This window comes from Cannabis sativa, chromosome X, assembly GCF_029168945.1.
Source record: "Cannabis sativa cultivar Pink pepper isolate KNU-18-1 chromosome X, ASM2916894v1, whole genome shotgun sequence".
NCBI classification, from domain to species: Eukaryota; Viridiplantae; Streptophyta; class Magnoliopsida; order Rosales; family Cannabaceae; genus Cannabis; species Cannabis sativa.
Genome location: NC_083610.1, coordinates 45,451,581 through 45,476,237, shown reverse-complemented (window position 1 = coordinate 45,476,237; position 24,657 = coordinate 45,451,581). Strand labels below are relative to the sequence as shown.

The 24,657-nt window shown below is 31.5% G+C and overlaps 3 protein-coding genes across 3 annotated transcripts; all 3 read left to right on the top strand.

Moving 5' to 3' along the window:
* Positions 1-379: 379 nt before the first annotated feature.
* LOC115708202 (protein S-acyltransferase 8) lies at positions 380-7,664 on the top strand. The gene is made up of 5 exons (XM_030636416.2): positions 380-802; positions 4,581-4,766; positions 5,567-5,872; positions 5,983-6,216; positions 6,558-7,664. Exons 1-5 carry the CDS (start codon positions 764-766, stop codon positions 7,248-7,250), a joined length of 1,458 nt encoding a protein of 485 aa, XP_030492276.1. The 5' UTR covers positions 380-763; the 3' UTR covers positions 7,251-7,664.
* A 6,672-nt stretch (positions 7,665-14,336) lies between these two features.
* Positions 14,337-15,657, top strand: LOC133032564 (pectinesterase inhibitor-like). Its single transcript, XM_061106546.1, has one exon. The coding sequence runs from the start codon at positions 14,391-14,393 to the stop codon at positions 14,940-14,942; it is 552 nt and encodes a 183-aa protein (XP_060962529.1). The 5' UTR covers positions 14,337-14,390; the 3' UTR covers positions 14,943-15,657.
* Positions 15,658-18,917: 3,260 nt separating this feature from the next.
* On the top strand, positions 18,918-19,229 carry LOC133032218 (uncharacterized). Its single transcript, XM_061106091.1, has one exon. It carries the CDS (start codon positions 18,918-18,920, stop codon positions 19,227-19,229), a length of 312 nt encoding a protein of 103 aa, XP_060962074.1.
* Positions 19,230-24,657: the final 5,428 nt, after the last annotated feature.

Sequence of the window (24,657 nt, the reverse complement as noted above, 5' to 3'; positions counted from 1 at the left end):
TTCTTAAATAATCCACGTGACTTCTTCTATTGTAAACAAAGGCACTTCTTCATATACTATCTTATTATTATAAGTGATTGTTTATGATAATTTACATTATCACATTGTTTTATTTTTTAATTTTTAATAAAAAAATCACTACTCTACTCTAGACCTTTTCTCAAAAAAAATAAAAAAGAATAAAAACCCCTAATATGCCACGTCACATGATTAACTGACGTGGCAATTTATAACTTCTAATCAGCACAAATAAATAAATAATTCACACCTTATTCTTAATTAATAAAAAAAAATCAGATGATTACATTAGTGTGACGTAATTTGGTCTTTTGAGATTTTATTTATTTATTTATATTTATTTTTTCCAATTCCCTATATATTCGAACCAAATATTAAAAATAAAAATTAAAAATTTCTAAAAAAACATTCTTACTTCTCACTCACAAAAAAAAAAAAAAAAAAAATCTGAAAAATATTTTCCAAATCCACGAACCGCCATATCTAAGATCAGTTCTTAATTTGGGTTTATTTTTTTCCTTAATCAGAAAATTGGGTTTTTCATAGGATTATTTATTGTTCTTGTGGTTCAATGGAGAAGGAGCAATCGAGTGAGGTTTTACTGTTGTGATTATTATTGGTATTTGTTGAATGGGGATTTGAAATGAAAGCTCAAAGCTTCAACAATGTTCGACTCTGTACTATTGAATATTGATTGACCTAGTGTTGTAGAGAGGAGGAGTGTTGGAATTTTTGCTTTTTGGTCATGACGAAGCGCGTTTACGAAGCCTGGAAAGGAAGTAATGTAAGCCTCTTGCATTTCTTTTTTGTTAATTTATAATTTGGGATCTTGTGCATGGGTTTAGATTTTGTTGGGTTAGTTAGAATTTTAGTGGGTTTTGGTTGATTCTTTGACTTGTTTTTGTTGTAGCCATGAACTAGGTTTTGAGTATTTTGACTTAGGTTTTTAGGTTTTTTGGTATAGGCATTGGAGTGAACAGAACAGAAGTGATTAGGAGTTAGGTTTTTGTTTTGGGTTGTTTGTTTAGTGACTTTATGATGATCATTATGTTTGGTTTAGTATTTGAGTGTTGTCTTTAAAAGGGGTTCTTAGTAATGGCCCTTTTTTAAAGAGTTTTGTTTTTGCTTACGTTTTCAATGTTTTCTTAGCTAGTGAACTAGTGTACTGTTTCTGGTTGTTCTTTTGATTAAATTTCTCGTTTATTTTCTTTATTGGTTGCTTTTAGTCTCTTTTAGGTCACAGTTTTGATGTCCTAATAGTTCAAAAATTGCATGGACAATGGTTTTGTTTGTTATGCTTTTATCATAAATAGAAATGGAAATATGTGTTGGCTAAGCTGAAAGATCCAGTAGAAAAAAATAAAAAAAAAATAAAAGGAGCACTTGAAATTTATAGAAGAAAAAAAATCTTGTGTGGTAATTGCAATGCTCAACTCATGCGTGATAGAGTTTGGTTTGGTGAGTGATTTTGGGGAATATACCTTAATTGGAGGTTGTCTGTAGTGTAAGTTATTTATCGGGTTGTGTTTAGTTTTACTTGCATAGACCTGGAATCATTTCTTTAGATTTCACACGCATTTTTATGAAACCTATTTGGGATTTCCATTTCATGTTGTGTTGTTTGGGTCCCTAATCAATTTAGTCTCTCATATGCCTTTTTTTCTTTTTTGGCCACTGCCGTTGGTCATTCTCTACTTCTATAATGCCTGTTTGCTGAAGTGTCTATAGATTTCAGGTGTGTGGACTAAAAATAAATATGGAAAAATTACTCTATTGTGAATGAATGTGGAAGCAGATTTCTTGCCTTTCGAAAAAGTATGCAATTAATCATGATGGATGGATTTTAATGTGGTTTTGATGTTTGTGGCAATTCATTTCCTAAGGACCTTTGACATTTTTCAATTTGTTAAATGGGATGGGAGGCTCAGTTTAGTTTTGGGTAGATTAGAGGGCTTGTAGGAGACTTTCATTTTAGTTATCTTCACTGTCCAATACAAAAAGGCATCCATTTTGTCTTTTAAACTCAATGCAATGTTATTCTTTCTGGAATTTTAATTTGTACAGAACTTATACGATATAGAAACTGCGGAATTTATTATTTAGTTGTCTGCACTGGAATTTTTTTTTCTTATATTGATTCTCAACCTTGAAAAGGGTTTAGATGTGTTTTGTTCTTGTTAGGTTTACTTTAAATCCTTTTTTTTTTTTTTTGTGTGTGTGTGTGTGTGTGTGTGTGTGTGTGTGTGTGTGTGTTTTGATGGATCTGGAAAATCTCCCTAATTTTGAGTCTTTTTAATTTCGTTTGGAAACCATCTGTTTCATGATACAAAGGAAAGACCACACCGTACTCTTTTCCCTTTGTGGTGTCAAATCTGTGGTGTGTGATGTGTGAGAAGGAGAGGGAATCGAAGAATTATCTTTGAAGCAGAAAGCGAAACAGTGGGTTTTCCCTGGTCGATAAGAGACTTTAATGATTGAGGAAACTATTGGTTTCGGCAAATATAAAATGGTAGCTGTTCTGTGGAATTGTGTGGGTTATTTGGCTTGATCGAAATACTTCAAAAGGGAATAACTGGATCTGGTCACGGTGAATTTAAATATATTTTCTAGGGCTCTCTCAACTCACAAGGCTTTGAGGGAAAGGAAATTAATTTCTCTTGGATAGGAAATTACCTTTTTTGATAGAATTTTTGCTTTGCCCTTTTGGTGGTTTTTATTATGTTTTTTGTTGGACTGATATTTTATTCCTCCTTTCTGTCTTCCCTTTCTCAACCGAATTAATAAATGTGTTTTAGTTTCCTAAAATGAAAGTATTTTGGTTTTGCCATGTTAGGCTGTATTGCAGTTTTGTTCCTATAAAAGTATACTTTGGGTTTGCTATTTTAAAGTATATTGCATGTGGACGCTTTCTCTTTTGTAAGGGCAAGTGGACGCTTTCTCTTTTGTAAGGGCAAGTGAACGCTTTCTTTTTTGTAATGGCAAGTGGATTCTCTTTTGTAAGGGCTAATGGATGCTTTTGAAGCTTAAGTCATGCTAGGTTTAGTGCAAGAGGGGTAGTTCAAATAATAAGGCATGTAGTTTTCTTCTACTTGGTTTGAGGTTCGATTCATTCATGGACACTTGCATATCAATTGCTACTATTTACGATATTATTTCATGGTGACGATCCCAGGGTGTGCAGATCCATAATGAACTATAGAAATTATTATATCCATCAAATAACACCAAAAGTGTTGGTTTCAAAAGATGGAATGTCTAATGTTTTTTACTCGGAAAACTTATTGGAATGTTGGGAGCGTGTCATAGTGAAAAGAGTTAAGTGCAAGATGGCAGGTCAAGGAGTGACATTTTTTTTTCTCATTGTGCACCTTTAGGCTACTTCTGGTGGCTGAGGCTGTTACTGTTTTTGTTTTAAGGAGCTTGATAATTCGTCCTTTTAGACAACACTTGCACTTTTTAGAGTAGACCATTTTTGAAAATATCATATTTATAGTGTTTTCTTACATCTGAGGAATACTATGATCCTAAGAGGAAAATAAACAAATCAACCATTTTTTCCTTAACGACAAATCAACTATTTTAAAAGCAAGCAATTGGGCCATTATTTATTCAGAAGTTCAAGTAATAGGGATTGAAGCATGCCATTTTTGTTCTAAACTTTTGTTTTGAGGAATGAGATGGTTAGGCTCAGTTACATATGAGTGGTGGATTGGATGTACTTCTCTTATTTACAGCTAATGGACTGGTTTTACTTGCATTTGTGTATACGCTGTGAAATTTGTTTTCTTGTGGTGGACAAAGCTACTTATTGATGTTTCATTTTGATATTATATTTATTCATGAAAGGATATTTTCCTTGCATAATTTTTTCTGAGTTGTTTTGTTTGGAGTTCACTTAGTTGAGGTTACCAAATTAAATAGTGATACAATTTTGACAGTCACTCATATTGGCTACTATATTCAATATCTGCTGTCATTACCCTTTATGCATGCATTAAGCTTGGGCTGATGTTTACCTTTTTCGATGATGACTGTCATACTTATATTGGTTTGTGATTTTCTATTGGTCCTTTTGTCCTTGGACTTAATTTATCTACTTGATAATATGTAGTTCAGGAGACATATTCTCTACTCACAAAGGCTCATAGCAAAGAAATTATTTGGTCTGTCTGAAGATTGTTTCGACCTGATTAGGAAAGATTTGGCATGATTAGATAAACCATGATCCATTATAAGGCTTCTAGCATACTGTTCTAAGTTAGAAAGACCTTAATTTTAGGAGTTATGCTTGTAACTACTTGCCATATCTGTAACATTTTTCTACTTGTGATCATTAGGGCCTTCCTATACTACCTCAAACCATGTTTCTTAGTGTTTTTATTTGATAAGGGACCTCTTACAACATATTTTTGCTATTAGTTATTCATTATATGACAAATACTTTATCTGACATGGTTGTTCTAGTTTCATTATATATTATGGCAACACATATTTTAAGCTTTTTTAATGTAATATAATGGAATTTGTTGTATGTTTCTTATCTTTGTTTTTTCTGTCCTCAGAAATTCCTTCTTAGTGGAAGATTGATCTTTGGGCCTGATGCAAGGTCATTACTTGTCACTTTATTGCTGATTCTAGCTCCAGTTATCATCTTTTGCGCATTTGTTGGGAGGCATCTTCGACATGAATTTTCACCACGTAATTCAGGATATGCAATTCTCGTGGTGGCAATTATCTTTACAATCCATGTTAGTCTTCTTAACCCCTTATTTATTCTCATCAATAATTGAGTTCTTGAAAGCATGATGAAGTATCATGTACAGTGCAGGGTATGTCCACATACAGATTGTTTATATTTTATGGCCCGTATGTTACAAGAAAGTCTGCAATGCCTTTTTCAGTTAGCAGATTGCCCTTCATTATGATTATAATTCTTACTTGTGCTGTGATATTATTTTTATTTATAGCTTTTGAAGAATTTTTACCATTTGCCGACTAGAATTCTCGGTGTAGTAATTGCACACAAGTTATGTCATTTGATTGTAGTTTTCCCTTTTTTCAGTTTAATAAACATTCTCCATTTTTCCTATCTTTCTATCAACTTTTTCCACCCTTCTATATGATATACATTCTCCATAAGCCTACTCAATAAAATCTCTGTTTGGTTCAAATTTTTATAATTTGCAACCTGAATTTCTACATACTGGTCTAGTTAATAAATTGTCTTTGATGAGTTGAGTGCACGAAAGATTTTAGTCCAATGGTACTTTAGTGTTTCAAATTTGTTATGCCTGAATGTTGAGGGTGTTCCATTGCTTTTGCAATTCTTGGGCTTCCATTGCACTTTGCTTATTTCAAACTAGAGAGTCATCCAAGATGTTACTTGTACAATTCCAAGTAATTATAATTATTAATTGGTCACCTTAGGAATGTCAATTTTCGATGCTTCTCCCATTGAGTTAATCTTTTCTCTTACATATTTTGACTGACATTTCTGTACTATTATGGTAGATCTACCAGTATTTAATTCATTAGTTAATGTTGATAGGTGTTGGTGCTTCTTTTTCTTACTTCAGCCCGGGACCCGGGAATCATCCCACGTAATTTACACCCTCCAGAGGAAGATTTTCGCTATGACAATTCTGTGTCAAATGAGATCGGGGGTAGACAAACTCCTAGCCTTCAGTTCCCTCGGACGAAAGATGTAATGGTCAATGGCCTTCCTGTGAGGGTGAAATATTGTGAGACATGTATGCTATATCGTCCTCCTCGTTGCTCCCATTGTTCCATTTGCAACAATTGTGTGGAGCGATTTGATCATCATTGCCCTTGGGTAGGACAATGCATTGGATTGGTATGCTGTTAACATTCAATTTTTACCTTACTATCTTCATTATTTCGAGTTTTGTTTGCTGGCTTTCAAAAGTTATTATTAGATTTCTAATTGCATGTTTAAATGTGCAGCGAAACTACCGGTACTTCTTCCTGTTTGTTTCTTCTTCAACTCTTCTTTGCATCTTTGTGTTTTCCTTATCAGCTTTGTACATCAAGGTTCTGATGGATGATCATAGGACTACAGTTTGGAAGGCAATGAAAGATTCTCCTGCTTCTGTGATATTAATGGCTTATTGTTTCATCTCACTTTGGTTTGTTGGTGGATTAACTGGCTTCCACTTGTACCTTATAGGTACAAACCAGGTTAGTTAATTATTTTTCTTCCCCTCTCTACATTTTTGGAGTAGCTTTATTATAACTGTATAATCTAAATTTATCGGGTTTTGTCAAATGATGGTTCACAATCTTTTGTTTGTGGTCTTTGATTTGACTTAAGCATATCCTTTGGTTAGACAATCAGTTATCCTGAATGGAGGAGGTTTACATCTCGTGAATTTATTAGTGATTCTAATCACTTTGTCCAAAAAAAAAAAAAACAAGTTATGGCTGGAGGGTGGTAGAAATTGAAAATCGATAGTCGACTGTTTTTTATTTTTTTTTGAAAGAAGGGTTTATTGTGTAACCTTATTTTTTCTGTTTTACAGACTACGTATGAAAATTTCCGATACAGAGCGGACAACAGAATCAATGTCTACAATCGGGGCTGTCTGAACAATTTTCTTGAAGTATTTTTCACGAAAGTAAAACCCTCGAGGAACAACTTCCGTGCATTTGTTCAAGAGGAGGTACAAAAGCCGATGACTTTGCCCTCTCCACGAGCAGGACAAGATGATATGGCTGGGGATCCACGCTCGAAGGTGGAAGATGATTTAGAGATAGGCGAAGATCTGTTGAAGATCTCACAACGCCGTAATTTCGAAGAGATGGATGAGGACATTCGTAGTAGAGGAATTGATGAGGACATGCGTAGTAGAGGAGGATTTGATGAGGACATACGTAGTAGAGGATTCGATGATGATGTACGTAGCAGAGGACACGATGATGACATGCGAAGTAGACTCGATGAGGATATGCGTATTAGAATTGATGAAGACATTCATAGTAGAGGAGTTGATGACGACATACGCAGTAGAGGTAGCAACGGACCTCCCCTAAACAACTCCGAGGCAGGCTCAGTTATGAGTTCTGACCATCGTGCTACCACTATACGATCAGAAACTCGACACTCGAGTTGGGGAAGGAGAAGTGGAAGCTGGGAAATTGCACCAGATGATGTTGCTAATTCCAATGTCACCGAGAGCAGAAGTTATGTCACTCCGAAGGATGCACGACTATGATATGATTGGTTAGTGGACTGTACATTTGATCTTTCTTAGCATGACAATGACAAATCATGTGGGTAATCTGTGATTATTTGGTAGCCCATAACCTGGTTTTGGGAAAAGTAAAAAAATTTGCCATTGACAGGAAAAAAAGAAGAAAAAGAAAACCTTACAATTGCACCAGGTGGGGTTCTGATGTATTTTCCTCTTAGGTATGAAAATTGAAAACAAACTTAAATGTTCCTTCTTTTTGTGGGAAAATGGTTTGCTCTTATATTTTTTCTTCTGCTGATGAATAGAATGTGTGTTTGTAATTTTTTGGAAGGTAAGTGGGATGGTATCTTTTGCCAAAATTGTCCTCTTTTTTGGGTTATTGTGTAACAGTTTGCTTCTGTGAAATTGGTAATATTGTGATGATGGCTTTATTTTTTTTAGTGTGTAATTAGTACTCCAAAATATATCACTATATTCTACCAAAAAGACATTTCATTTCTTCTATTGACCAATTTATATATGGGTATTGATTAGTAGTTCTTAGCACTGTCTAGACGTGTCACTTTAGAATTAATTAGTGATACTCTCTCTAAAAAATAATACATTAAATTAAGTGAGATCCGATATTTAATTGTACCAATAACAATATTAATACGTAAGAGAGTGTTAGACAACTGGTACCTTTTAACATTTCTCTTTATGTATAGGTGTTTACTATAATTGTTACTTCTCAAGAAAGTGACAACATAAATTTACATAGTAAAAATTTACATAGTAAATTATTCTTATTTTTGTTGTGCTTTTATTTTTATAAATTGAAGGATAAAACGACATCAAATAAGGCTTTTATAAGAGGAGAAAGTGCCATCAATGATCAAATTGTTTGGTAAAAAAAATGGAAAAAATGAAGAGAATAGAAGTTGCCTTTTGTTAAGATAACGACACTGAATTGTTGTCGTTTTTGTGGTAAACAACAAAAATGAAAAGATTGTTTATATAGAAGCAAGCACAAAATACGAAGAAAGTTCTGCACACGCCCTTTGAGAAGATGTTAAATATTATAGGTTGATTAAAATATTTGGATCATGACATTTGTCTTTTTTTTTTTTTTTTGGTTTAAGTTTTTAATATAATCATATTATAATTTCTTTGATTTGTTTATTAATTAAGTTACTACTTGTTAGTTGTTACTGACTTCTTCTTGTTTCATTATTAGGAGTATAATCTGACAAGGGCTATTCTAATAGCATTGTATTTAATCTAATGAGAATCTTGAGGCTAGACTAGATTTGATTAAAATAATACAATGTAATAAGAAATTATGGAATTCAAGAACTAATCTCTCCTAATAGGTTCGTGTTTAGAAAATATAATTGGCAATTAAATTCTTAAATGTTTTTTCATTATTGTCTAACACTTATACTTAGATTGTGGATTTTGTAAAACTTGAGAGGACAGATTTTGTTAATAATATAATTTTTTTTTGAGAACAATAAATTTTTTTAATTAATAAATAAATTAGGCAATAGTCATAGCATCAATAAGATAACCAAATAATACCGTTTACAAAAATAAAAATAAAAAACTTAATAATATGTTTAACTAAAATATCAATAAGCCGACGCGTCAAAAAAAAAAAAAATCAATAAGCCAAGAATATTAAGCTTGAATCACAAACTTTTGCATGTAATAATAAATTTTATTGTTACAAAAAATACAAAATCATTGAATTACAAAAGTTATATTTTTCAGAGTTATAATTATTTTAGTGACAACATAAAATATAATAATATTTTTGAGTCAAAAATTGTGTTACCACTTAAATGTCATTTTTTAGTGCATTGTAAAAAGTAACAAGGGCAATTATAAGTCATCTATCCTATTAAGTTTTCCTAATTTTTCTAAGTTATTTTGTTTTTTTTTTTTCATCTTCTTTAAAATCCAAAACAATCAAAATATATTTATATAAAAATACACCTTACCTAACCTTCTATCTCACTATATATATAGTCCAACCTCTATTTGTTAAAGATATCAAAAATCACACAATACACAATACTAACTTCTACTCCCATACACTACTAAACACCATATATCCATAATCCATTATGAATTTTCCAAACCTAAAAATCTCATCACAACTTTCCATTTTCTTGTTCTTCTTATTAGTATCAACAACAACAACAACAACAAAAGCAATATCATCACCATCATATTTGGTTAACAGAATATGCAAAAATACCCTAAACTACAATAAGTGTTGGGCAATTCTTGGATCCGATTCTCAAGCGAAAACCACAACAGATTATAGAGTTCTTGCCAAAACAGCTCTTCAATTATCGATTTTGAGTACGAAAGATAGCCTTAACTTCCTCATTCGAAAAATAGAGTCTGAACAAGAAGTGGTAAAAGCACTTAAGGAGTGTGCTATTTGGTATGATAATGCAATTAAAGCTTTCAAGAATGCAATGAATGAAATCAACATGGGTAAATTGGCTGATTATCACACCTTTATGAACCAAGCTCATTATTGTCAAATTGCTTTGAAAAATAGATACCTTCCTTCTGTGTCCCAAATAAACTCTCAATTGGAATTGTATAGTGATATTAATTTTGTAATCACTAAGATTCTTAAACAATAATATGGTATGTATTGTTATGTTATTACCATCAAATAAATAAATTTACACAAAATAAATTTATATATGTAATAATCTCTCTCTCTCTCTCTCTCTCTCTCATTTATTTTTGTTGATGCTATTTTATTTTGTTATCTTCGAGAACTTGTGGAAAAAAATTTGTTAATTATTTGGATTGTAGATTTTGTAAACTCCAAAATAATAGTATAAATTTTGCATTAACATAGATAATTTTCATACATACTATATTATTTTTTCATCATCTCCAAACCCACCATATAAAATTATATATTCGTATTTTATTTTACTTTTAAAAATAATTTTTTTTTAACAATATAATATTATTAAAAAAATACTCTATCTATCTTTACACTGTTGCACTAAATACACAAGGCTTTGAAGGAGTTTTCCCCATCATAAGGCCATCACCAATGTAAACTACTCTTATTGCTATTGTGGTTTTAACAAGATCATTTTCTGCAAAGAGTAAATTTGCCAATATCCTCTTGAAAATAAAATCAATCTATATTCGAAAATATAGATGTACATTCAGGAGTGGATATGAGTTATCGTTAAATTCTTTAGACGATCACTCTAGATTTTACTTTATGCAAAGAAATTTAAAATGTCTGAGAATTTCATGAATTTTTAGCAATATTAAAAATATTAAAGTTAAAGATCTTGTGAACTGATAGGGGTGGAATATTTGGTGGATATGCACTTCAAAGATCATTGAGTTGAACTTTGAATTATATCCAAACTTACCTCCCTAGAAATTCTGTTTGCATATTGATGAAAGTAAAATATTTATGATTAGTTACTAGGAATTGCCTGAGTCCTTCTAAGGAAATACCCTAGTGATAGGAAAACTTCAGAATGATGGAATGGTTATGTACTTAGTGTAAAACCATTACTAGATTCATGAATGTCCTAATCGTGGGCTTAAGAAAAGCTAGAACTGTTAATTAAGGTTTACATGTTTGATAGCTATTCTAAGTGATTAGGGGTGGACCATCCTATGATCATTAAGATAAGAAAGTGTTTGTTTCAACAAATACTACTTTTCTAAGAAAATGACTAAATCTGAAAGTAGCAAAGTAGAGGAGATAATTTTGATTCCAAAGTGTTCTATTATCTTATTCTATATAAAATGGTCCCACTGCTTCTGTTGTCTTGACATAAACGATGAGGTAAATGCCATTAATATTCATAGATAGAAAGTCACGGTACCTTGTCGTAGTGGGAGGATTTTAAGGAACCCACTCTATTATGACTTGGAAGACACTTGTGATTAAAAAATCTATTGTTAGTTTAAACAAGTAATGGATAGTCAGAATAAGGATCTAAAAAGCAAAGTCAAGAGAACTGTGGTTAAAACTATTCATATGGAGTAACTAAAAGTTTTCTACTACAAGGACAAGAAAGGAAATTTTGAAAAATAAGTCTATTCAATGGACTTAACAAAACTTCCTGATCCTAGTATTATAGGTATGAGTTTATCTAAACCTGTGGCTTGTGGTATATCTGGTAGTTTACTTACTCTAGTGCTAGCAACTTACTTTAGTAAGTTTCTGGAGCATTTTTCTAAATGGCTAAATCTATAAAATCTTTTCGACTTCTAGACATAGATTTTATTTATCTAAGGAAAAGTATCTAACTATTCCAGAAAAGATAAAAGTCATGATAAAGAATTCCTTAGGATCAACAGTGAGAGATCCTAGGTATGCTTTGCTATGCATTAGACCAGACACCTACTGTTGAGTGGGAGTAATGAGTAGGTATCCGATTAATCCAACATTGAAACACAATCAAGTAAATCTTAAGATCAAGAAGAGGAACTATATGTTAGTCGATAAGAGCAGTATTTTATACTCTTAGACTACACTAAATCAGGTTTCTAGACTTGCATTAATACTAGAAAGTCTACTGATGAGATGGTGATTACTCTGGTGATGGAGCAGTGATTTTGAAGAAGTGTAAAAACTGATCTAAAGTCCCTAACTCTACCAGTGAGACTGAATGTTAAAGTTGCAGGAAAGATAATTATTCAGTCTATGGAAAGTTCTATACAGTTTTTAGTGTTGTACCAATAATATTAAGGAGTAGACATATAGAGATGAATTTTACAATATCAAGAATTTTGTGATTAAGAATATGTAATGGTAGAAAAAGGATGTATTGATTACAACTTGTCAGATTCTATTACAAAGAGAATACTATATAATACACTTGATCTGGATATCAAGGTGTTGAGATTATTTGAAATGTACTTTTTGTTTTATATTAGTGCAAGTGGGAGTTTGTTGGGTTGGCTGCTCTAAATAAAACCTATTTCAAATAATCAGATTTACTAATTAGTAAAAGATCAGAAATTATTTTATGTTGCATGGTTCACATGATTTATTTCATGATTATGTTTAATGTATACATTCTATAAAGTCTAGAACATATATAAATATATATTTATTCATGATTATAGTGTCGTCAGCACAGTGGAATATAATCATGATTATATGTTCAAAAGTTTAATTCTCATGATTTTTCAGTTCACTGGATTTAGACTGATATGATAATTGGCGATACTTACACCTTGGATAAGTGATATGTCCTTTCTAGGACATTGACAAAGTATACCAGTATCGGATGTATGGAGTATACATTGGAAGGGACTGATATTGCTTTTAGATAAGATATTATAAACTTACTATTATATCTTTCTAAGTCAAGATCACTGGTTGATCTTAGGTCTATGAATCTTAATCTTGATATGGTTAGGTTCAGCTTAGTTGTATTTTTTATGTTCTTCAAGTTGCTTGTGGATGCTAACCGATAGTTCTAGTGGATATTTACATCTTGGGAACATGGTAGTTCAATTGAGTGGGAGCGCTGATCATAGATATAGAATTTATAACTTCTATAAGTATTTAAAAGTGAAACGATGATTTCCTTTGAGCTTGGTTGAATAGAAATAAATTGAGATCTCATTTCAGTAGTTATATTAGTTTATTTAAATATCATTTGTAGGTAGCTAAGTGTTTTAAGGATAAAATACATTGAAGGGTAGAACAGTAAATTTATTTCTATTCAGTGTAGATCATCTATAGAGGATCTTTGACTATTAGGATTGTAACAATGGATAATCATAACGTATTTATATCGTGGTACATATAGAGCGTTCTATATAATTGAGAGTGTTATTCAATTCCAAATCTATAGTGGCGCAAGACGAAATTAATAAGAGGGACTTTACTTGGTAAATTCTAGATCTACTTATTGAAAACTCAGTTATATAGGCCCAGGGTCCCCTCACTAGTTGAGATAATACTGCTTGCAGACTTAGTTAATTAGTTTTAATTAATCAATTATAATTTTAAAATTAGACTATATCTTATTTATGAATTTTCACTAAACAGGGCTTAATTGTGAAAAAAAGAGGTTTTGGGGTCTATTTATTAATTAAGAGACTTTGTATGGTCTAATTAATAAATAATATAAATAAAATTATTAAATAAATAGTTTTGACATTTATAGGATTGAATTGGAAAATATGGTTATATTGAAAGAAGAATAAGTGGTTGAAATAAAGTGGCAAAATTGTAACTAGAGAATGGTCCACTTAATGGCTGGCCATTATGTGTCATTATTGCCCAATATTTTATTCTTTTTTGATCTATATAATTCAACCCTAAGCCCTAGTTGAAACACTATAAAAGGAACATGATGCTCTCATCTCATCCAATTATTGCCTTCAACCAAATCAAACTTAGTTTTCTCTATCAGACAACTAGTAGATGAGAGACATCTTCTATACAGTTTTCAAGCATCCTTCATTATTCTTCATACTCGAGCCTTAGTGATAGAGTGTCATGCCCACACATAGCAAGTCAAGTACTCAATCATAGTGAGTAAGACCGTGGTAACCTGCTTGAAGGAGAGAAAGAGATCTAGGCTCAAATCTTGATAATACTCTATGACAAAAAGGAACAAGGGTTAGAGATTGAGCGGAATGAGTCATTATTCCGTTGCAACCAATGTAAGATTTTTTAAACTCTTATGTGTTTAATTTCATTGTCTTAGAGATATTTATATTTAAGATATTAATCAACATACTTGTTAAGAAATCTAGATCTTGCTAAAATATTCCCTACAATAATTAAAATATTTGAATCTTATTCTTAATAGGTATGTATATAACTCAGTTGTTAAAAATGAAATATTTCCATTCTTTTCACTCATTAATGTGGACAACATATCCAATATTAAAATTCCATATAATATAAATTCTTTTAAAAGAAAATTCCCTTAATTAATTTGTTTAAAGATTTTTTTCCCATTTTCTCTAATCCATTTTTATTGTCTTATCTAGAAAGAAAATTGAACCTCATTCTAATCCACACACACCAAAAAAAAAAAAAAAAAAAAAACAATCATATTCCAACTACTATAAATACATCAAAAACCTTAAAAAAATACATATAACAAACAAAAACAACTAACTTCTAAACTACACAATATATTCAAAATGGATTCCAAAACACTAAAAATTCCAACAACACTTTCCCTTTCCCTTTTATTTTTCTTATTCTTATTTTCATCATCAACAAAAGCACAAACATCATCACCATCAAATATTTTGGTTGACAAAATTTGCAAAAAAACCCTAGACAACACAAAATGCTTGGCAGCTCTTGAATCCGATCCAAGATCAAAAACCGCAACAAGTCTCAAAGCTCTTGCCAAGATATCGGTTCAATTATCAATATCAAACGCGAAAGGAAGCCTCAATTTCATCAACGACGAGATCAAGAAGGGAAGTGGTAGCGGTCAACAAGAAGTACTTGAGCAATGTGCTTCTTCCTATAAAGCCATGGTGCTATCATTCTCGAGTGCACTCGAGGAACTCGATGAAGATGTTATGACGGCTAATTATGACATAAAGGTGGCTGGCGACGACGCTGATTTGTGTCAGGCTGAGATGGCTTCGAAAAAGGTCGAAATTCCTTCTTTGGCTGATAGGAATGATCAAGTGAAATTGTATAGTAATATTGGATTTGTTATCACTGATAAACTTTGATGTTAATGAATATGATCATTTTGTGTAACAAGTTTCTATCATTTTTTTTTTTCAAATTATTATTGTCTCTAAGAAAAATAGAAAATAATAAGGCTAGATTTTTGGATTTTGTGGATTTGGATTTTGACAACTTGAAATATATGATCAATTCTTTCCTTTATATTTTGGATGCATGATTCTTACTTTTTCTTTCCCTAAATGATAGATATTGATTGGCTTTTTTTTTCATTGAAAGAAAATTTAAATGGAAAATCTTTTGAAGTAATTCCCTCTAATAATTGTAAATATTTTTTTTTTTCTTTAGATGGAAAAATGGGATACATATAATTATTATTATTTCTAAAAACCGTCAGAACGCAATCGTAAATTAATGTTTTATATTTTTTTTATTTTTTTTTTCCTGTTGAGAATGATCGATGTTTTTGTCTTTTTGAGTTCATAGACGAATAACTAAATGGAATTTAAATTGGAAACTGCCAAATTTTCTGAACAACTTGGTACAAGTTAAAATTTATTGTGTAGGTGCCTACCTAACTTAATGGGTTGACTTAAGAAATGATAAACTTGGGTATGCAATTATGCTACCCAATAAGTTAAAAAAAGGAGAATTTTCAAAAATATTATCTTTTTTATGTTTTATTTACAATTTTATCACCTTAAATTTTTATCAACAAAAAAACTTTTTTAAAGGGGTTATTTAAAAAAATATATATATTTGTTGATATATACATAACATGCAAATTTAATTGCACAAAATATGACAATTTTTTTTTTAAAAAAATTAAAAATATGAGATAAATCATCATAGATAAGAAAGAAATACCATGTGGTTGATTCTCTCTCTCGAAGGCGATTCTCCTGCGTCTGGTGTTCTCCCATGCTCTCTTCGGAAGGGCCTAATCAAAAGATGTGCTCAGCAAGCATAGATCAAATGGAGGAACTTCTCTCTCGCACAAGCAAATTGAAGGTTACAGATGAAGAAGGATGGGAAATTAATGAGGAAGGGGAAGAAGACATAGGCAAGTCTTGCCTTATTGGAAGGCTTTGCACAATGAAACCTTTCAGACGTTCTTTGCTAAAGAACATACTGTGTCGACTATGAAATTTGGGGGAAACAGTTCGGGACCTAAAAATCAAGAAAACCACTGCTACGACCATCTTCTTGGTTCTTTCCTACAAGACGAACTCTTCATTGGAAAGGATACTGCGGAAAAATCCATGGGTATTAAATGCGGGATTCCTGATTTTGGAACGGATGAAGGGTATACCAGAGGATTGGGAAACGGTTCTCTACTCATATACCATTACAGGTCGTGTGCTTAACCTCCCAATTAAAGCAATAACTAAATCAAATATGGCCAGATTGGTTGGAATGGCAGGGGAGATTCTTGAAGTTCAAGAAGCGGATGTCAATAAAATTGCTATCAATAGATTCTTCAAATTTAAAATCCAGAACTCCATTCAATCCAAAATATTCCTAGGCTACCTCTTTCCTCATGAAGGACGGCGAATTTGGCTTCAGTTCCAATATGACAGACTTCCATACATGTGCTTCAATTGTAGAAGAATTGGCCACGAGATGCGCCAATGCACTGACCCTCGAGCAACTGGGATTCAAGAAGATGGGGTAGAAAGGCCGAATTATGGTTCTTGGCTCAAAATTGACTCGACGGGAAGGACTGCTATCAAAAACAACACTGAGACCAATCAATCCCATCCTGAAGGAATTCAAGGAAATAGCAATAGCTATCCTCCCCAAATGGCAGAAAAGAGAATTGCAGAGGAAAGGGACTCACTCTTAATTATCAAATCGCAAGGAGGTACCAATAATATGAATTCTAATATCAATAATTATAAACATAATATGTTAAATATTAATAATACCAATTTGACCACCAATGTTATTCCCTCTCCTATGATGATGAATGAGATGAACAAGGAGAAGACAATAGATTTGCCAATGGAACAGGGGAATCGTGGACTACGCAAAAGATTGGGAGAAGATGATCATACTGAGACATACATGAATCACATGGGGGGTAGGACATGTAAAGCAAGAACCATGGAGGCTGAATTTGGTAACACGGGGCTAGAAAACAATCTTTTTGAGGTTCCAATAAGCTACGATGGAGGCAGTAATAACAAGCAGAAAGGGACACGGGAAAAAAGAAGGAAGTTTGTAACAAGGAAAGGGAATCGTCAAACAAAGACACATGATAGTGGGGAGGACGGGAAAAACCAGAACAATGGCAAGATGGTATCGGGATACAGGGATAACACATTCACAGGGGAAGTTTCCATGTCAAAGGATTCAACCTCTGAAGAGAATACAGAAGCGGCGAACTCTGTTGAGCAGGGTCACCGAGAACAATGAATTCCCTAATTTGGAATGTCCAGGGGCTTGGCAACCCTTGGACAGTGACAACTTTAGCCACTCATGTGAAAGATTACAATCCTGGTCTTGTTTTTCTCTCAGAAACTCGATCAAAAAGCTCCTATATGGAGTCAATTCGCATTCGGCTGGGGTATGAGGGCTGTTTCTGTGTGGATGCCAAAGGAAAAAGTGGGGGGTTGGCTCTCTTATGGAAGACTCCTTTTACGGTTCAATTGAATTCTTTTAATGCTTACCACATTGATGCTTGGATTAATACGGATGAGGATCTTACTTGGCGTTTTACGGGTTTCTATAGAGATCCCGATCATTCTCAAAGGAAACACTCTTGGCAACTACTTAGACGGCTTGCTGAAAATAATAATGGTCCATGGCTTTGCGGGGGCGACTTTAATGAAATTAGAGCGATTCATGAGAAGCTTGGTGGTGGTGGAAAACCCGGTTATCTCATGAAGAACTTTAATAATGCAATTGATAGATGTGCACTGCGGGAAATAGAATATGAAGGCAACAAGTTTACTTGGTGCAATGGAAGGGCAACCAACATGGTTTTTGAAAGATTAGACCGAGTAATGGTAAACAACAGCTGGTGGCAGATCTATGCAATAGCTAAAGTCAAACACCTTAGCAGATGGTGTTCAGATCATAGTCCATTACTAGTAACCTTTAACACCATGCCATGTGATGCGAAGACTCAACAACGGTGGGGACACAGATTTCATTATGAAAAGGCTTGGGCGGATAAGGAAGAATGTTACCAAATTGTGAAAGACACTTGGAAAGAGGCTACTCATATAGGTTCGCCAGCAGACCTTAATGACAGAATAAATATTTGTGGTACTTTATTGGATCAATGGAATACAATTCAAAGGAAAACCAACCAAGCTAAAATAAAAGAGCTGAAAAAAGAGGTGGAAAAGTGGTCTCGAGATCATACCAGCCACGAATTTGCCAAGCTTAAAGAAAGGGAAAGGGACCTCAATGGACATCTTGAGAAGGAGGAACTTTTTTGGAAACAAAGAAGTAGAGCCATTTGGTTATCCCATGGAGATCGAAATACTAAATACTTCCACCAAAAAGCAACTTCTAGGCGAAAGAAGAACCGAATAAAAGGCCTCTTTGATAAAAACCTGCAATGGATGAATACTAAGGAGAACATTGAGCGAACTATATGTGACCATTTCCAAGAATTATTTTCAGCATTGAATCATGAAGAAAATACAATAGCAAACATTCAAAGCTTTGTTCCTCTACGACTTAGCCGACATCAAAATGAAATTCTGTTTGCCGAGTTCACAGCAAATGATATACAGGTGGCGCTGTCCCAAATTAATGCTCTAAAAGCACCGAAAATAGATGGGATGTCTCGGATTTTTTATGAAAACCATTGGGAAATCATAGGCGAGGATGTTACTAGAGTGTGCTTGGAAATCCTTAACTACCATGGCGACTGCAGGCAGATCAACAAAACCCTCCTTTGTCTCATACCGTAAGTTAAACAACCAAAACAAGTTGGCGAGTATAGACCCATAAGCCTATGCAACGTAAGCTACAAGATCATCCCCAAATGCCTTGCCAATAGAATGAAAGATAGCTTAAAGGAAGTCATATCTGAAAATCAAAGTGCATTCATTCGGGACTGCCTCATTCAAGATAATGCAATATTGGGATTTGAAAGTCTTCATTGTATGAAGAAAAGAAGGTTCGGCAATGGGAAAAAGATAGCTCTCAAGTTAGACATGTCCAAAGCATATGACAGAGTGAGTTGGAGTTTCCTTGAAGCAATGATGATTTGTTTGGGCTATGACAAACGGTGGGTGGACAAGGTCATGAACTGCATCACTTCACTTTCATTTTCAGTACTCATCAATGGAGAAATTAGTGGTCAAATTTAGCCAAGCCGCGGCCTTCGTCAGGAAGACCCCCTATCGCCTTACATGTTTCTTATTTGCTCGGAAGGCCTCTCTTGCCTTATCCAAGAGGCTGAAAGAGCGGATAGGATTCATGGTATCATGTTTGGTAAACACAAAATCAAGTTATCTCACCTTTTCTTCGCAGATGACAGCTTCATATTCATAGAAGGCAGCACTGCTGTGTTGGGTTTTATGCCCTAAATAAAACTCTTTACAATCTGATTAGTTATCAATATAAGAAATTTGAAGTGATTGATGTTTGCATGAATTTTACATGCTAATGGTTTAATATGTTTAATATGTTTATTACATTCATACATACAAAATCAGTTAAATCCAGATCATATGATTATTCACAATTACAGTATCGTCAACACAGTGGAATGTGATTGTGATCATATGAATCAAAAGTTTTGGTCCCTGTTTCATCAGTGTTATTGGATTTACACTAATGTGATAATCAGCGATGATGTGTACTTACACTTGGAGTAAGTGTTATGTTCTTTCCAGGACATTAGTAAAGTATACTAGTTTCGAATGTATGGAGTATACATTGGACTGGACCGATATTGCAACTAAGTTAAGATATTACAAACTTACCGTTACACATATCTTTCCAAGTCAATATCAGTAGTTGATCTTAAGATTAAAAGAATCTAAATCCTGATATGCTTGGGCTCAACTCAGGAGTGCTATTCATGTTCTTTGATTTATTAGTTAAGCCTACTTTTGGGTCAGGGTGATACGTATATTTTGGGAACATGATAGTATGATTGAGTGGGAGTGCTGAACATAAATATGGAATCTATAGCTTCTACTGGTGTATAGAAGTCAAGTGATGATTCCCTTCGAGCTTAGCAAATAGAAGTAAATGGATGAGCTCTTGTTTAACTGACTAATTATTAGATCACTAAACACCATTTACAGGTAGCTAAGTGTTTTAAGGGGCAAAATACATTGAGGGGTGAGAACGGTAAAGAAATCCCATCTCAATGTAGATCATCTATATAGAGGATCTTTAAATCACAATAAGATTATAACAATGGTTAAATGAGATAGTATATTGATATCGTGGAACATACAATATGCTCTATATAAGTCTGAGAGTGCAATTCTAAGTTCTAAGAGTGGATTCAACGAAGAATTAATAAGTAGGAATTTACTTGGTAAATTTGGTTCACTTATTGGAAGCTCAGCATATAGATCCATGGTCCCCATTCTAGTTGAGAACATTCTGCTTGTAAGACTCATTAATTGATTCGTGATTGATCAATTATAATTCTAAAGTTAGACTATGTCTAATTTTATGAATTTTCACTAAGCAGGGGTGAAATTGTAAAGAAAAGAGTTTTCTAGGTTTATTTATTTATTAATGGACTTTATATGTCTAATTAATAATTAAATTAAATGACAATATTATTTAATAATCTATTTTAGTTATTAAATAATTAGTTTTGGCATTTAAAAGGTTAGAATTGGAAAATTGGCGTTTTTGAGAAAATAGAGATAAAATTTGATAAAACTGCAAAATTAAGTGAGGCCCAATAACACACCATGGCCGGCCACTTAAATAGGTTTTTCAAATGAATATTTTCATTATTTTAATGCCAAATAATTCCTAACCTAAACCTAGTAGTTGCCTATAAATAGAAAGTGATGGCTCAGTCAATTCATAAGTTTTCACAAGCCTTTCTGACAGAAATTTCTCTCTTCAGAAAAATTGAGTCTTCCCCACTTTCTATACCTGGCCGAAACCCTCTCTCCTCTTTTCTTCTTCATCTTTTTCGACCCTAGTGAAAGAGTAAGTGCCCACACACAGCAAGCAGTAACTCAATCATAGATTGGAAGACTATGAAGGATCAAACTTGAAGAAGAAGGACATTCGGGCTCAAATCTTGATTATACTCTGCTACAGAAAGGATTCAAGGGTTAGAGATCTGAGTGGAAGGAGACATTAATTCCGCTGCATCAATGTAAGGTTTTCTTAACTTTATATGTGTTTAATTTATCGTTTTAGAAAGTTCATATTTAGGGTGTTTAAACAACATACTTGTGAGTAGATCTAAGATCCTGGTAAAATATATTCCTACAACTGGCCTCAGAGCCATGGTAATTGATTTACTTGCATGAAATTTGGACTTGAAAACGATTGTTTGTTTGTTTTTGGATGGTATCATGTTGTATTGAGTGTTATTTGATCATTGATTGATGTTTGTAAATTTTCGTGAAAAATAATTGCGATTCAGTTTCTGGAATTATTTTTATTGGATAGTATGAAAAAAATTAAGCAAGTTAGCCTTTACAGAACTCAATTTCGATTTTATTTGAATTAGTTATGAATTTTTGAAGATTTGAAAAAATCGGGGCTGTGATGAAATTTTCCTGCGATCGCGAAAACTGTCCGTACAACTCACAATTTTTTCGTTTTTCTTCGATTTTTCATGCTTTTTCATGGAATTAACTTCCGATTTTTTGTATAGTTTTGTATATATACTATTACTATTCCTAATTCAATTCTAATTATCATTTTGAATTAATTTAATATTTTTTAAATTTAATTCAAGATATTAGTGTAATTTGAATTTGAATAGAATTAGTATCTATCTTCTTGCTTAAAAATCTATCTTATTTTTAAATTTGATTATATCTTATCTTATTTTTAAATTTAAGGTCAGATTTTATATATTTTTTTAAATTAAATCTTTTTTTTAGATATTTTGACCTTATTTAAATTTAAAATAAGATATTTATAATCATGTAATTTTAAATAGATGTAAGATATTTTGCTAACTTTTAAATTTTGTTATTTTATTTATTTAAATTAAATTTAAAAATCTGATAAGATATTTCATTTATCTTTTCTAATTTTTTATTTAATTTTTATTTTTAAAATAACATTTAATTTTTAAAAATAGTTAGCAAATTTTGAAACGATATTTAGGTTGGTTGAAACCTAATTTTTCAAAATAGTAGGTTTAATTTTAAATATTTATTTTTTTTAAATAATTTCGAAATTTAAATTTATTTTTTTTATTTAAATTTAAATTTTATTTTTTCGAAAATTAAAATATTTTATTTAATTATTTATTTTTTTTTTCCGAAATTATTTATTTAAAATTAAATAAATCCTACTTCCAACTATCCAGCTAACCTTGTTGCAGGAGTATGTGGTTTTAGCTTGTATGTAAGTTTTCAAAACCTATTATTACTTGATTGCAAATAGCCATGGTTACTTTTTGCCAGATCTAATGATCTGATGGCTCCCTTGGTCAAGTTAATAATTTGTAACAGGTAAATTTTACAATCTTCTTTCATCTGTGTATGACCTAGCAACATGATAGGATCCATCCAAAGTATGCCTGTGTGAGCCTATATGTTTATTTTATTTTAATATAGATATATATAGGTTGTTGCTAAATAAAATGTCACACCATGATAGATTTTATTTAGGTCTATTTAGTTATTGGACCTATTCAATTAATAACAGTTATTTATTTTAAGGTTAAATTTCTCTCTTTTGGGCCTTGTGTGAGAGTTGGGAGCCATAGAAGTGGGTACGACATACTGAACCCAGCACCCCCTCACATGAACTACCCCAATTGTGAAGGCCCATTTGCCTGATTTGAATAACTGTACTAGGTTAATTATATTAGTTTGACCTAATAAAATTGAATTAGCAACATAATTAACTTTTAAAATATATGAAATTTATTTTCATTTTAATATTTTAAAGTTAATTTTAAGAAAAACACTTTTAGTTTAGATATTATTTCTAGACAAACTATTTGTATTTTTCTTGTATTTAATTAAATATAGAATTTTAACTAACTAAGATTCTTTCTGGAGCTTATTTAATTAAATATTCATATTTAAGTTATAAATTAGTTGTATCAACTGATTTTTCTTATCTAACTTAAATTTGAATATTTGATTTAAATTTTAAATCAAGTTGAGGAATCCTAGGCAGTAGTTATTAAAGATTCTTAAGATATTTTTTTTAAGTTAATATCTTTTCAAATATTAACTTAAAATGGAATATTTTAGATATTTTTTTTTTTGGTTAATATCTTTTCAAATATTAACTTTAAAAAGATATCTTCAAATTAAGTGGTTACAACTTAATTTTTGATATTTAATTAAATCTAAATTTGAAATTATTTAAGTTTTAGATTTTTTCTATATAACTTAAATTAGATATTTTTCAAATTTTTTTGAAAAGATACTTAGTCAAATAAGATATTTTCTAGATAGTAATTTCTAGACTACTTATTATTTCTAATATTTAAATAGGAAAATTATACTTTGTGAAATTAATTATTTAAATAATTAATTTTGGTACAATTTTATTAAGTATATTTTTCCTAGTATTAAACTAGAAATAAATAATTAAGCCTTCTCTACACTTAATTATTATTTCTTGAATTTAATACATTTAATTAACTTGAAAAATCTAAATATCTAAGTTGATTTTCATCATGATACTTAAATATTTATTGATTTTTCATGACACTTAATTAAATAGAAATTATTTTTAGGTTGAAATTTAATTTTTCAACTTAAATTTAAATAATTTTCAATATATATATTTTTCTTTATTTTATTAATCAATTTCGAAATTTGCATTTTAATTATGCAATATTTTCGATTTTTTATTTTGAAAAATAGATTGAGTTGTAAATTAATTATTTATTTTAATTAATTCTTGGACCAACTCAAGTCAATGATTTTTTCATTTAATTGATTAATTTAAAATAAATGAATTTAAAAAATATATATATATATATTATTAGAAATTGAATTAACTAGTCAAAAGAAAATCTAGATAGGTAATATTTTTGCTTGAAGTATTTCTTTTCTATTTTTTTATTATTTTCGAAAATTGTATATTTTTAATATATACTTAATTTTTCGAAATTCAATAAATATATTCTCAAAGGAAATTTTTAAGTTGCTAATTATTTAATTTAATTCAACTTAAATTAATTTCCTTAATATTTATATTTAAGAGTACTACTAAGATGGAAATAATTAATTTTATTTCAATCACCATCTAAGTATAATTTTATAAATATTATATTAAATTCTTATTTTTGAATTTTAATTCTTAATTTCGAATTTAATGAGAATTTATTTATTAGAATAAAAAAGAAAATACATTTTAAATAATGAGCTTTATTATTATTAAGATATTCGATCTCCATTGTGGGTTTTACACCGCGTTTGTTTTAGTGAGTAATCCTCCCTAATGGAGGAACGTTCATTAGCAATTTCGCACCGTTTAATTTCGCATGATAAGTGGTTTGTAAGTGTTTTATATGGTATAGATCACCCTAATGGTGGCGACCATATTTGACTTGCAAATTGCGAAACAATGGTAGAAGCTCATGAGATAGAATAGCCTTGACTCTCG

What these genes read in the sequence shown, in the direction of transcription:
- LOC115708202 (XM_030636416.2), top strand. Translation starts at nt 764, where the DNA reads ATGACGAAGCGCGTTTACGAAGCCTGGAAAGGAAGTAAT. An exon ending in CAATTATCTTTACAATCCAT is followed by an intron (nt 4,767 to 5,566) that starts GTTAGTCTTCTT and finishes TAATGTTGATAG; the next exon opens with GTGTTGGTGCTTCTTTTTCT. An exon ending in ACCTTATAGGTACAAACCAG is followed by an intron (nt 6,217 to 6,557) that starts GTTAGTTAATTA and finishes TCTGTTTTACAG; the next exon opens with ACTACGTATGAAAATTTCCG.
- LOC133032564 (XM_061106546.1), top strand. Translation starts at nt 14,391, where the DNA reads ATGGATTCCAAAACACTAAAAATTCCAACAACACTTTCCCTTTCCCTT.
- LOC133032218 (XM_061106091.1), top strand. Translation starts at nt 18,918, where the DNA reads ATGAAAGATAGCTTAAAGGAAGTCATATCTGAAAATCAAAGTGCATTC.